We start from the raw sequence: 14,772 nt of genomic DNA on the forward strand, positions 1-14,772 counted from the left end.
AATGATTAGATGAGCAAGTAATGTAAAATGCATCAAAATGTGTCCCACTAAAAGCCTTTGAACGAATGATATCACGACGCTGGTTGAAACACTATGGTGAACTCTAGCTGGCGGAAGTAATATAAGAAATCACATAATATAACCTATCACCGACTGAGCTACATTATTGAGTGGGACATTTCATTTCAATTCACACTCTCTACATAATTCTTAACATCTTAATTAGGAAAGCATCTATACCCACGCGAGAATCTTACGAAGGGGCATTGCAAGCTAGATCTTCCATACTCACGAGTCACGAACTCGCTTACCTATAATTCGATGTAGAGTTACCAGCAATTAGCATCAATGCTTCTAAGAACCGCCAATATGACTTCGCAAGCTACATTGTTACCTAAGTCACAAATTCAGATTGAATTTGCTCTCCTGTCTAAGATTTATAAGCCCACTTTAGGTCAGCTCGTATATTCCAAGTCACTCACAGTCACCTCATCAAGGCTGCATGAAGATGCATCGCTAGATCATCACGCAAGAAGAGCAGATAAAACTCCACAAGAAGTAATTTCTTTCCGACTATACATTACTAACGGCATAGGAACAGAGATGGATGAACTGTTTCTAGCTGAATTTTGCTATTTTGTTAGGTCTCTAGGATCTACAACTCCGAAACCCTTTCTCCACCGTCCTCAACTCGACAGAGTTCGAAATTGACTTCATCACGGATCTATTTTCAAGCGTAAATCTCAGAGGGTAAAGTTGACATAGAGAAGCCCGTAGCTGCCACACTATATAGTTTTATCATCAAATTATCGAGAAAATCCTCAGAACTACTAGTCTTTCCCATATCCAACCAAGCCTGGCTTTATCTGCTTTCTGAAACCTGTCGATTGTAGCACAAGACTCACACAATATCAACGGATCTCAAATCAAGAAGGATCAACAGCTTTTGCTCCCCTTCCTGAGAAGATAAAGCTACCAAAATAGCAAAACGTGGCGAAGAGAATGAGTTATCAATGTCACCCACTTCCTATATAGATACTGAAACCAAAGCACTCTAAACTACAGATCTGAGCCTTGAAGCTTTGCTAACTACTCTACTGTAGAGCTTCTCCGTGATGGAAAGCGCAAAAAACACAACATACAACTATGAATAACCTACCTACCTAGCTACATGACTAGCAATCAAAAATGGAGAGATTTTAAGAATGAGACATGAGGAAATGACTCGCATGATATTACATTTGAAGATCAGACTTCATTTATAGGAATCAGTATTCGTCCTGTATAGAGAAAGGGACATGGGAGAGATATCTTGCCTTATCCGTAGATCTTGTAAGTTTCCAGCTTCGTCATGTCCGATGTATCTTGTGAACATAACCACTTTCAATCTTTCAAAACATCCCTAATATAAAAAACAACACAACGGCATCAAAAATTCACAAAAAGATGATCATATCTTCCATAACGTACCAAAACATACCTACCTAATCATTCCATGACACTTTGAAAAGATCTTTATACAAGTAATCTATAGGTTCCCTCCCATCATTTAAAGAACCACACACCATAAATCTCAAACATTCCCATCACATCAATACACCACATCCCCAGCAAACGACTTACCAGAGACCGAGCCTATTCTTCTACAAACCCAAGTATCTTCACCACAAATTCAAACCTCCCTCAAATCCAAATCATCTATTCAACACCACATCTCTATATTATCAAATCCTACAACTACAGATCCAATTCCCAAAATCTCTAGAACCACAAGTCAAGTTATAAATACGTTGCACTCTGCATAACTCATCTCATCTCGTCTCCTCTCATCTCATCTCATCTCCTCTCATCTCCTCTCATCTTAACCTCCAAGTATCACCACACCCCACCACACCACACCAGCCATAAATATTCCCAGGATTACCATGCTAGTTCCAAAAAATTAACAAATTCAAAAATACAGAGACCTCCATAGCAGTAAACATATAATTACAAAGAAATCTAAAACCTTTTCCGCACACCAAATTCCGTTCGAAAAGCACCATTTCCATCCGAAATTACATGCGATTGAACTTTGGAAATCTCAGATACACATACAATTTTCAATGCTAAATTACCAGTTCACCAAATATCCATCAAATCGACTTCATCTAACTCTCTAAACATTAGAATTCAAATCCCAGAAAAAAAGAAAACGAAAACGAAAATAAAAAAGACGATTCAATATAACATCATCGTGAGATATTTCAAATAATTCAAATAGTGAGATGGGAGTCTATAATAGAATGATAAGCCATCTCCTTTAAAAACTGCAAATCCATCTACCTACATCATCTCACTTCCAAACTTCCAAATTTCAAAATCAGATCACACAACCCCTAGTTCCTCATACTTTTCTCTCATCACCCAAGAAAAGTCCAACCTCCAATCCATGCTCTCGATAACTCTATCCACATAAATAATAGGATTCAACCTAATTCTCATTCCCAACCCCCAAGAACAACACCAAACCAAGCCACCTGTCTCCAAAATCCCCACTCCCTCATCTCACCCCCTCATTCTCATTCTCTCATTCTCATTCTCATTCTCGCAAGCCCGAACTCAAGACTCAAACCCAAACTCAGACCCAGAAACAATATCAAATCCAAAACAAAACCCCAAAAATACAAATACCTTCCCATTCATCCCATTTCCAATTTCCGAATCTCCATCAACTTTCTAGTATCTAAACCAATCAACATTATCTTATATATATAACCATTACATACATCTCTTCTCTCCTATCATTCTATTCATAAACTATATACTTTATAGTGAAAATGAAATAAAATAAAATAAATAGAAAATACTTTAATAAAAATCTTTAATTTTATACCTATAGTAAATCACTTAAAAAACTAAAGAAAAAGTAAAGAAAAATCTAATCTCCAAATCCCCCCCTCTTCCTCCCCCCGCCTATAAATCTCTTTTTTCTTTCCTTCTTATAACTAAATTCCAACTCCAACTCCAACTCCAACTCCAACTCCAACTCCAACTCCAACTCCAACTCCAACTCCAACTCCAACTCCAACTCCAACTCCAACACTCCAACTCCAACTCCAAACTCCAACTCCAACTCCAACTCCATCCTCATCCCCTTCCTCATCCTCATCACCAATCTAAATATAAATTCAAGTATAAATATATAAAATCCCATCTCCCCTTATCTCCTTTCCTTTCCTCTACTCTCTTCCACTAATTATAACCCAAAACCCATCCCATATACCCATCCTCATATACCCATCCCTATATATCTATTCCATTCTATTCTCTTCTGATTCTTCCTCCCATCCTCCTCCTATTCTTCCTCCTATTCTTCTTCCTCTTCCCCTCCCTTTCCCAAATTTAACCCCCCCCCTTCCCCGCTCCTAAACGCGAACTCTCTCCCAGATTCTAACCCTACGCACCAATCCATCCATCAATCCATCCATCTATCAGTACCTACCCTCATTATCCATTAAAACATAGTTTATCTAGCATATTAATCAATTAACACTCCCCCTCTCCCCCTCGTCGCCCCCCCCTCCCCTCTCTCCTGCCCCCTTCCCTCCTCTCTCTCTCTCCTCGCCCCTCTCTCCCTCTCTCGCGCTTTCTACACCCAACCCCCCACACCAACCCGCTTAACCCCAACCCCTTAACCCACTCCAATCTTTCCTCATCCAAGCAATTAACAATCTAGTATTATTAATATACCATATCCATATTATTTTTGTCTCTTCCTCTTTTTGCTACTCTTTTTCCCCCTTCTCTTTTTTCCCCTTCTCTTGTTTCCCCTTCTCTTTACGTTTTCCTCTCCTTTACTTCCTCTCCCTCACCTCCATTCTCAATTTTTCATTCATCACACCCTATCCCATCCCATCCCATCCGCCACCACCTCTCCTTCTCTCTCCCATTTCATCTCATCCCCCACCCACCCCTCCCCCTCTCCCCCTCCCCCCCATCCCTCCTTTCGTTTCGCCTCTCCCCCTCCCCTCTCCCCCATCCCATCTCAACCCCCAATCTTCTCACCTCTCACCTCTCCACCTCTACACCTCTCCCTCTCCCTCTCCCCTCTCTCCTTCTTTTCCAATCTACCTACCTACCTACCCTACCTATATTAATCTAATCCCTAATAGACTCTTCATAAAAGCAGACCCTAACTCAATTCTCTAAAGCATACTATTAATAATATAACAATTAACAACACAAACAATACAACAACACAATACACAACAGTATAACAATATAATTTCCTTTTATTTTATTTTCACTATTGTTCATATACATGCATCTACATATATAATTTATATATCCACGCACGCATACATAAATCCATGTATCCACGCATCATCAATCCACGCATATATTCATCCAATAACAATCCCCCTTCAACAAATGAGATTCTCAAAAAATTCCTGTATAACGCACTAGAGCATACAATTTTCGGAATACATACACACACAAATCCTTCTCCCTCTCCCTCGCTCTCAACCCAACAATCCCTTATCCGCACCCTCATTCTTCCCCCTCGCATCCATCACCACCTCTCTTGCTCCATCCTCCTCAAAAACATATCTCTCCCACCTCTGCGTCACCTTCCCACACCACGGATCCACCCACTTCGTCCAGGCATTCGCCATCGCATACAAAATCACAAACCAAACCAACAACATGCTATACCACCTAAACCTTCCACACATATGAAGTACCCCCCTCACAGTCTCCCCCTTCTCATTCACCGAATCCTCCGGCATCGAAACCCCATACAACATCCAAATCAACAACGTTCTCAAAAGCGTTCCATGAATCAAATACACCGCAAATGAATTTTTGCCAAACCAGAGTAAATATTTATTCGCGAGGAAATCTTTACACAAGGGGGAGAAATGGATTCCTAGCGCGATGAGTTCGAGACCGATTCCCGAGTAAAAACGAGGAACATCAGGATCATTGGGGAAAATCCAGAGTGAGAGATTATAGAGGGATTGCGACCAGGCTTGGAGTTCTGGTTTTCCTTCAGGGTATGAGGCGAAGATTAAACCGAGGACAATGAGTGAGGGAGCCAGGTAATAGCGGGGCCATGTGACGGTTTTGAGCCACTCGATGTGGGGTGGATGTTGAGAGAGATCTGAGAGAAATGTTCCAAAGAAGAATTGCATTCCGAATGCAGCTGAGGGATAATTAGTGTCTGAGTAATCTCCATAGGGAAGAGAGGAAATCATGGAAAAATCCAATTCAATCCAATCCAACCCAACCCAAAAAGAAAAGGAAAAAAAAACTTACAATCATTCGCCACATAGAAATAAACAAACAATGCCATACTAGACATCATTCTATACCTCGCCTTCATACCCGCCGTCCCCAACATAAAAACATAAACCATCATCGCACCCTTCAACAACGGCAACAAAGTCCACTGATTCCCATCATAAATATTCCAGCCTCGCGTCCACGTCGTAATCAAATGATACAACAAACTCTTGACCGCATCTCCAAAATACGGCGTGATATCCGGACTCGTTGCTTCAATCCACCAACTATCCGATCTCTTGGCCACCTTGTAAATCCCAAACTGACACAGGAACCAAATAATCGTCGTCGCGATGGTCGTGGGCAAAACCAGACGCGGCACCCGACGAAACGCCGAGCGAGAAATCGTATTGAAGCATGCCGTTTGATTACCCGCGCGACATTGGCGGATGGGTTTCAGCGCGCAGACGTACCCAGTGACGAGGGAGAAAATCGTAACTCCAATGCGACCTTGAGGGAGAATGCGCAGGATGGGAAGTTGGAGGAGTCGTGGACGGAGTCCTTCGCCGGAACTGGGGAGGAAGAGATCGGGATCAAAGGCTCGTGCGATATGGGTTGCGACTACGAGGAGGGATGCGATTCCTCGAAGACCCTATTTTATTTTTATTTTGGTTAGATTTGATGGATAGATGTTGATGCTTGTAATTGATGTGATCGATCAATTGAGTACATGAGTGTAGAGGAATTGAATATGGATAAAACTTACATCAACCCATTTAACATTTTCCGTCTTGACCGACATGATTATGACAATGATGAGGATTTGACGATGATTTTGACGGTAGACAAGAGTAACCTTGTAAACTTTATGATTCTCAACTCCACCTTCATCGACCGGAGATGCATTCAAATTCGAATTCGACAATTATAAAAGAATTCCTCGAAGAAAATATATGAATGAAGAAAGAAAAGAAAGAAAAGTTGGTCAAGAAGGAGATCCCAAGACCATGCAGATAGATACCTGGGTAGGTACCTGGGTATATCGATAGAGATAGAGATAGATATGAAAGAAGAAGCCGGTCACTCTTTCTTATCCTGTTTTATCGATCCCCCAACCGCGTGCTGCAAATGAGGCAGGTAGATATCTTCGTCAAGTGTACCTATAGAAATGAATCTTTGCAGAAGAAATTTCCTATGTGTAGGAATTGAATGAGTGTAGAAAAGATGTCTTGATCTTGAGTATTTAATCAATTGATTGAGAGGAAGAAACGTGAGAAGAGAAAGAGATCAAACAAAAATGAAATCAAATGGAAGATCAAATGAAAAGAAGCCTGGGTTTCAATCGAATCGAATCCAAATGCAAATGCAAATCCAAATCAAATGTCTAGGCACTGATTATATGTACCGGTCACACATGGAGAAATGAAAAGAAGGTCAAGAAGGAAAAGCGGATCTGGATGTACTCCCATATGATATGAGATGAACGGAGAGTGTACAATTGTAGACAAACGGACAGTGTTTTGTATGTATGGGGTATGTGTGTATATACCCTTCAAGGTATTGGGTGATTTATTTGGTAAAGATATGCGTATCTACCTCGTCTCCCTCATCTACCTACCTAGTAATTAATTCCACTCAATCTAGCCATCAAATCCATCAAATCCATCAAATCAAATCAAACTCAATTCAAGAAATCAAGCAAAATACTGCATGGAAAAACATGTAACACGCACGCATCGCATCGGATAACAAGCATAACAGGCAAGGGAAGTTGCATGAACAGATTGGATGCGGATGAATGAGAGGTAAAATCGGATGAGGATGTAAAGACCGAAAGCTCGTGCTGTAGAGATTTACCTACCTAGGTAGGGAGGTAGCTAGCTGGCTCGGTTGGTTAGCTAGAGTCTTGGTATCTGGTAAATGAATGCCGGGGTCCTTATTTTCTCCTGGGGTGACCAGGGTTTACGTATGTCCTGGAGGAGTAGTTATCTATGTAAGACATCACGTCATTGGAAGATGGATGGATGTGATGGAAGATCTATTGGTATGGTATGTGGATGATTGAATTGAGTTGTCGTCGATAGATATTTTGTAGATTTTGAGTTTATGTAGCGGTATCGAGTAGATGTAAGATGATGTGAGAGAATGGTATAAAAGGGGATGTACGGAGTAAGCGGAGATATGAATGGAGTATAATTAGACTCGAGATAGAGTATGAATAAAGTATGAATCAAGTATCGAATATGAAAATCTCTATGGGAATGAGAACAAGCAGTCGTATACTCCACACTCCTCTACGAGATATACAAAACCACCTAGGTCGTACGAAGATGGCGATTATCATATCCCATACCGATTACTACTTACTTACCACTTAGTCAAACCATTCCGACATCCGACTTGGAATTTTTTGATTCGCAGTCCAAGCCCAAAGTGTGGATTCTTTAATTTCTCAATCTCTTGGTATCTCTCGCATCTTGCACCAACCGGTACATCTCCTCCACTCAATCCACTCAGCACCCGAAAAGTCGCTGGAACGTTTCACTTGCTTCTTTATTTTTCCTCTGAAACCTACTCAATGATAATACGAGTATCGCGCTTAGAGATTCTAGTGCTCACTCTAGTTCCCCTTCTAGTTCCACGTCTAATGCTCATTCTAATTCTAGACAACCAGTTATCCTTCCGAAACATTCATTCAATGCTTACGTACCCCTAGCTTACCGAACGAAACTAACGACATATCGACCAACAAGACGAGTACCGATGCTCAATCCTGTGAGTTTCTCGAATGCGAGATGGAGATGATCATAAATCACGATGGATGATGCATTTAACAGAATAATCAGGGTGTGATTTGACAAAAGAAGCATTCTCTTCCGGGCCCGAACGAAAAGAAACGGAAAGAGATGTACGAGCCGTCCGCTGTCAAACGTGATTAGAGTCGGGGAGTACAGGATACTATACTTGAAGGGAGTTAGTGTCAGGGATGTTCTCCACTTGTTTTGAAGTTTTGTTTTTAGTGATGGTGTGTCACGTGTGATTGTGAGTATGCATGTGCATGTGCATGTGCATGTGTAATATGTATATGTATGTGGGGTTAATCATAATCATTGGGGTTGAAGAAAAAGATGGAGATAAAGTAGTAGTAGTATGTATATATCATATATATTGATATACAGAGTATAACTTATACTTCAATTTTATCTAATATCTCCCTCTCCCTCCTATTCATCCATCCATCCATCCCTCAATCAATCCCAACTCCCGTTCATCCCAATCCCAATCCAATCCCCAACCTCCAACCTCCAACCTCAAACCTCTCCCTAAACCCTAAACCCCTATCCAAATATCTACATACCAAGAACCAAGAACCATTCCCATAATACCAAGACCCTCCCTACTCCTTATGCATAATTCAAGAACCCTATTCCATCCATCTTATCCATTCTATCCATTCTATCCATTCTATCCATTCTATCCATTCTATCCATTCACTCACCATCAATTTTCAAACTCTACAAGAACTTCATCTACATACATTACGTAACACAGCAATCAACCCCCTGAATTTTATCTCGATACCTACCTACGGTGGTTGACGGCGTAAGTATTGTAAAACACACCAAAAAGCGACCAAGCTTTCCCCATTTTTATCGTTTGGACCAATCATATCATCACGCTGATTGAAAATTTATATGGTGAACTCTAGGTGGTGAAAGTATTGTAAATTTATTCTATTCCTAGCAAAAATCACTCAAATCTATCGAAATTTTTTATTTTTTTTAGAAATACTATTCTAAGCCTATTTAGAACCTATAGAAAGCTTTGAAAGCTTCAAAAGCTTTAAAATTTAAGAGTTGAAAATTTGAATAAAAGGATTCAAAATTCGAAATTTTGGAGGGGATGGCTGAATATCTAATAAAATTAATAAAAAGCAGCATTGGAATTTTCGTAAAACAGCAACTTTATTAAAATGGGGCTTACACGACTTATCCCATCAACCTCTGTACCTACTATACTCGTAACCCGATTCATCCATCTTACACCACATCCATTATACCATCTTCTACGATTATCAGCATGGATAGGGCTCAGAAAGTAACCTTATCATCAACCTTAACAAGAACAAAAAGCCATGAATCAACTTCTTTTCTTCTCGATTCCTGACTAGTATTGTCTCTATACTACTCGTAGATTTGAGAATTAATTAATCACTATGTATTTATTATAATCAAGTCATACAATTAGATATATTATATATATCTTTCCATATACTTCATTCTATTCGTAACTCAAATCTTTTAATTTCTAGCTAAATTCGCAGTGTATAGTTATTTGGTGTTATGGTTTGATAATAAGTATGTATCTAGGTAGATAGTTCAATTATATACTTGTTCATATCCATCCATCTCTCTTCTTCCATATAATCACACCCTCACCCTCACCCTCACCCTCACCCTCACCCTCACACTCACCCTCACCCTCACCCTCACCCTCGCCCTCACCTCAACCTTCAAACCCCATCTCATCTCATCTCATCTCATCCCTCTCCTCTACCATCATACCATTCCATCATACCATCTCCACATCGTACTTGTACAAAATACAATACAATACAAAACTCCATCCATATACACACACACACACATACACCATCCATCGATCCATCGTATTCGATGCCAACCCTCTCCAAGCTTCCTAATCTCGTATCCTCGTACTCTCGGTCCCGAGATTTCTGAGGTATCTACCAGTGCCTCTGTAGGTACGTATCTAGATATTTCGTGATTCGAATATCTATCTATCTATCTATCTAATAAATACTCTTATAACGTGGTTTATCATCGAGTGGCCCATATCATCGAGTGGGCCACTCCAAAATACACCAAAATTAATGCTTTTTTAATATTTTTATTTTAATAATCAATCATTATTTTTAGAAAAAAATAAATATAAAAATAATATGAAAATTTAGCTCTTTATAAATCTAGTTTTGATATAAAAATTTCTTTTATATTGAAAAAAAATGAAATTTGTCACGATTTTCGTTACAAAAGAAATATTTCTATAATTAATTATCACGCTAAAAGTGATATCACCGATAGCATTAAGCTAATTGGGTTTATATAGGCATATTCTCTCGTGACATTAATATTATAATAATTGAATTTTCAATAAATAATTAGATTTTCATATTATTTATATAATTAAAATTTATAGTTTTAATTTTTAGAAAATTTTATCAATAAATAAAGAAAGTGCACGGTTACGCACAGACGAATTTTATATGTAAAAATGATGGCCCACTCGATGATAAACCACGTTATTCCATTATATAATATTATATCCCATTAGATTCTAAATCCAAGCCTCTAAAAATACACAAGTAACATACTATAATTTATTTTGTTAGATACTAGATTTCTACTTTCATCGATCTTGTAAATTCTTTTTTTTCAATTTGATTATAATATGATATTATGAAGCTCATGGGTTGAAGATTATGAAATTGTATATATATAGTGTATATAGTTGTTAAAGTAGATAATAGCAATGAATCAACTAGGTGTAATGTAGCACAAAGACTTTTCATTAATTCCTCTAAACTATGAAAATTCTACGCACGACTGGGCCGCTTGATCCTGGCCCCTCCTGCCTCCCCACAGTTAGTAGCACTCGCTCTGCTCTACATGCCAAATGTCTATACTCCGAGAGCAAATAGTGGAAGGAAAAGAGAGGCATGATCTTCGAGATATACAATGTATGGAAATTGGTATATAATACCTCGGAACCGGGGAACCTCAAGCTTCCCTACAAAATATTCTATAGACTTATAGCAATGAGGACTGGATACAATGACTTTACGGTCTATTATATCAAATTAATTACAAAAATAGCATAAACACCTATATATATGGATTAAGAAAAACCCACTATACTTCTTTCAATGCCTGATCAATAATCAAACACGTAGCGATTGGCCATTTGTATCAAATCGTTTTCGATTGAATAAAATATAATAATATACATTAACCATATCCTGTAAATACAAAACAGTTTTATTAACCTCCTTATCAGATCCAGATTCTATATTAAAATATATCCAAACTATACGAAATCACACAAATACCAATTTGCTCTGATATTTCGAGGATGAACTCTCTACCCCAAACAACCTAAAACCCATACCAACCAACTATACACACTCCAAACACACTCCCAATCGACAATAATCGATCTAATCATTTGTTAATATCCGAATAACATACAAAACAAAATTTTCTAAAAGAGAATCACAAATCTTTAAACAAAACAATTACAGGATTACTACAAACAATATTAAATAAAGGAATATTAAAGGCAATAAGCTTTTGATTAGCTAACATTATATTACTATAAACAGCAAAAATATTAGCGATCCATAGGTCCACTCCTTAATACATCTAGAATACCCTTCGGGAAGTCAGATATTAGATGTTAATCACTATAAATAAATAAATAAATAAATATGAAAATTCTACAATTTATAATTGTGCGCGGGTTGGCGTCGGCCCGAGGTAGGCCCGCAGGCTACTCACGTGCCCTCGCCAGCCCTTACGCGGATTGACCGTGACAATAGTATACGTGAGATTCTTATAACGTGGTTTATCAGTATATAGGCCATATCATTATATGGGCCCACCTCAAAATACATACAAAATTTGTCTGTATGTAACCGTGCACCTTCTTATTTATAAATATAATCTCTCAAAAATTTAATATATAATATTTGATTATAAAAGTATTAAAAATTTCTAATTAGTTTTCGAAAATTCAAATTAATATAAGAGTTATTATTAAAATAGTTTTTTTGTAACAAAAATCGTAACAATTCTGACCTTTTTCCAAAATCTAATAAGAATATTCATTAAAAAGATTTATTTATAGAAAGCTAATTTCTTATTATTATTTAATGATCTTTTTTTCCCTCAAAATAATGATTAGTTATTTTATAAAGAATATGAAAAAAGCCCTAATTTTGGTGTATTTTCAAATGGCCCACATGATGATATGGCCACATGCTGATAACCACGTTATATATCTACCTCCTTATCAATTCTATTTCATTTTCTCTCACCTCTTCCTCTCAACCTCTTTCTTCTTTTCTCTTTTCTCTTCTCTATAAATAAAGCTTACCTCACTTTACACATTCACCTCCACAACAAAAACAAAAACAAAATAACTCAATTGAAGATATCCCAGCTATAAACAACTAAGTAAGTAAGCAAGCCCAGGACGCGCAATCATATGCAATACAATACAATTCAATACACTCACTCGCTCCGTTTATTCAGCTGGTGTTTGTTTGTCTGCTTAAAATGGAGGTGGGGGGAAGGGGGGAGGGAGGGGTACCTGGATTTGTACCTGGATTTGTACCTGGATTTGTCTCTGGATTAATGTGATGGCGTTTGATTTGGTTTGGGAGAAAGGATGGGATAAGGTAGGATAGGATGATTATATCCAGAAAGCGGGAGATGGGGAGATATTTGTTGATGGATTGGAGAGGTGTAGGGGATGTGGGGAAAGAGTATACTCCGTAGATAGATACAATTTCACAAAAGTAAAAAATAAGTATCTAAAAAATCATTCCTACTATCCCCCTACAATTCCCGTCAGAATACTTCGTACAAACGTATTCTCCTGGCGCGCTTGTTAACTTTTTTGAAGTGTATCTACGCTTTGGATTGTATACTAGAACTGGTGATTGGGATAGATTTTTGTATCGCTTTTGTATTTGTATTTGTACTTGTACTTGGTTTGGTGGTGGATGTGTGTTTGTTTGAGATTATTATGGTGATGTAATGATATAATGATGCAATCAGTCAGTCCTCTTCGTCGCGAGACAGAAAATCACGTTGGAGCTGCCGCTCTGGGTAGTTGGAACTAGGTAAATAAGGTGTATTGCATATCGGAATCATAGCGGATGTGAGCGTAGACGCGGAAAGTGATTTGAGCGAGAATTTCAGGGATGCGGTGGGGTTGGAAGAAGATTCCTGAGGGGGTTTGAATCAGGATGATGATGGTGAGGATGAGAAGAGGGGGTGGGTTTTGGGGGTTTGTTTTTTTGGAGGGGGTGGTGAGTCTGTTGAGGGGGTGCGGAGAGACTCGTAGGTTTCTGGTGGAGTGTATTAGGAAATTGTTGAGTTTTCTGCCTTTGTTGTGGTTAAGAATAGCTTGATAACTTTACAAATATAGTAAGATGAAGAAGCGAGTTCTATATCTTCATTCTCAATTGGCAAGAGAATAGGATCAACGTCCAAACTTCCACTTCTCTCGAATTTCACTACACTAGCTATCTATCTAAGCATCGCAATCCGATTCATACTCTGTGCAGTCGAGAAACAAGACACATAGATTAACACGTATACTTCGATGCGGAGAAATGAGAGGTAGTCAATGGAAGCGAAGGTTACGATGTGGGAAGCAGTACTGATGGAATTGAGGTTGTGGTGGTATCGGACGGAATCAGTAGTTTTCTGGTCCAACGGTACATCTCTTGATGACAACTGTTGGAGACACAACGTTGACGACAAGTTTTGGAGATACAGTTTGATTGGGAGATGTGTGGTAGTTGGAATAATTGTTATGTATTCGATTCGATAGGGTAAAGATGATTTTGAATCGATCGCCCGAGTAGAAATTTTGGTTCTGGGGAACGGATTTTAGACTGATCTAACTAAATTCTCATGGTGTAACTACATGAGCTGAAATGGGATGACGAGGAGTTGTTTCCTTGTTTGTATTGCAGATCTGGTCTGTAGGTATTCGTAATTTGGAGTGGTTTACTTGATGGTTGGAATACGGTATCATTCAGTCCGCGAGAAAATATGACTCTTGGAGTATACATTAAACTGGGTTCTCTTCCCATTATTCATCAGACCTCTCGGAATGATGTGTGCCACGAGTTTTCTATCATTTCTTGAAATTCTAGCATCACAGTTTATCCGTCGATAGTTGAGGTTAGTGATAGAGCCTAAAAATTGAGGAATAAAGAAAGGAAAGAGATAAGAGGCGACGAAGAAGCGATAGACTCCCTCCTCTGATCATGGTAGGCGACAAATAGCAGAAGATTTGTAGCAGACAGCAAGGAGGCTCCATCCAATCTCGGGAAAGGAAAAGAAAGTTGAAGGCATGATTTTACTCGCTGCAAAACTCCTTTTAATCCAATGGATTCCTCAAGTAAATTGATTCTCTCGAGTTATTTGAATCATCGGATTCATAAGATGACACCAATACTTCCTAATGGACAAATTTACGAGGAAAACAAGCATTTTGAATATTCAAGAGCAAAGATTGTACTGATCGGTATGCTGCTAATAAAACCCATACACAATCGCAATCACCATTAAAAGCTTCTCGTCTGTTTGCAACAAATACAACTCTCCTTACTTCAATCCCGCAAAAACGAGATTCTGCTTTCCATTGAGACGCGTCCATTCTTGCCTCTAGACTTATCATAGAATTGAA

At 38.6% G+C, this 14,772-nt stretch overlaps 1 protein-coding gene across 1 annotated transcript; it reads right to left on the bottom strand.

The window, feature by feature from the left end:
* Positions 1 to 4,505: 4,505 nt before the first annotated feature.
* Positions 4,506 to 6,070, bottom strand: EAF02_011224 (uncharacterized protein; the record flags this gene model as incomplete). The annotated part of the gene is made up of 3 exons (XM_038907270.1): positions 4,506 to 5,188; positions 5,302 to 5,920; positions 6,035 to 6,070. The coding sequence occupies 3 exons, from the start codon at positions 6,068 to 6,070 to the stop codon at positions 4,506 to 4,508; spliced, it is 1,338 nt and encodes a 445-aa protein (XP_038753014.1).
* Positions 6,071 to 14,772: the final 8,702 nt, after the last annotated feature.

Source organism: Botrytis sinoallii (genome assembly GCF_014898435.1).
Source record: "Botrytis sinoallii strain Bc 23 chromosome Unknown BSIN_030, whole genome shotgun sequence".
NCBI classification, from domain to species: domain Eukaryota; kingdom Fungi; phylum Ascomycota; class Leotiomycetes; order Helotiales; family Sclerotiniaceae; genus Botrytis; species Botrytis sinoallii.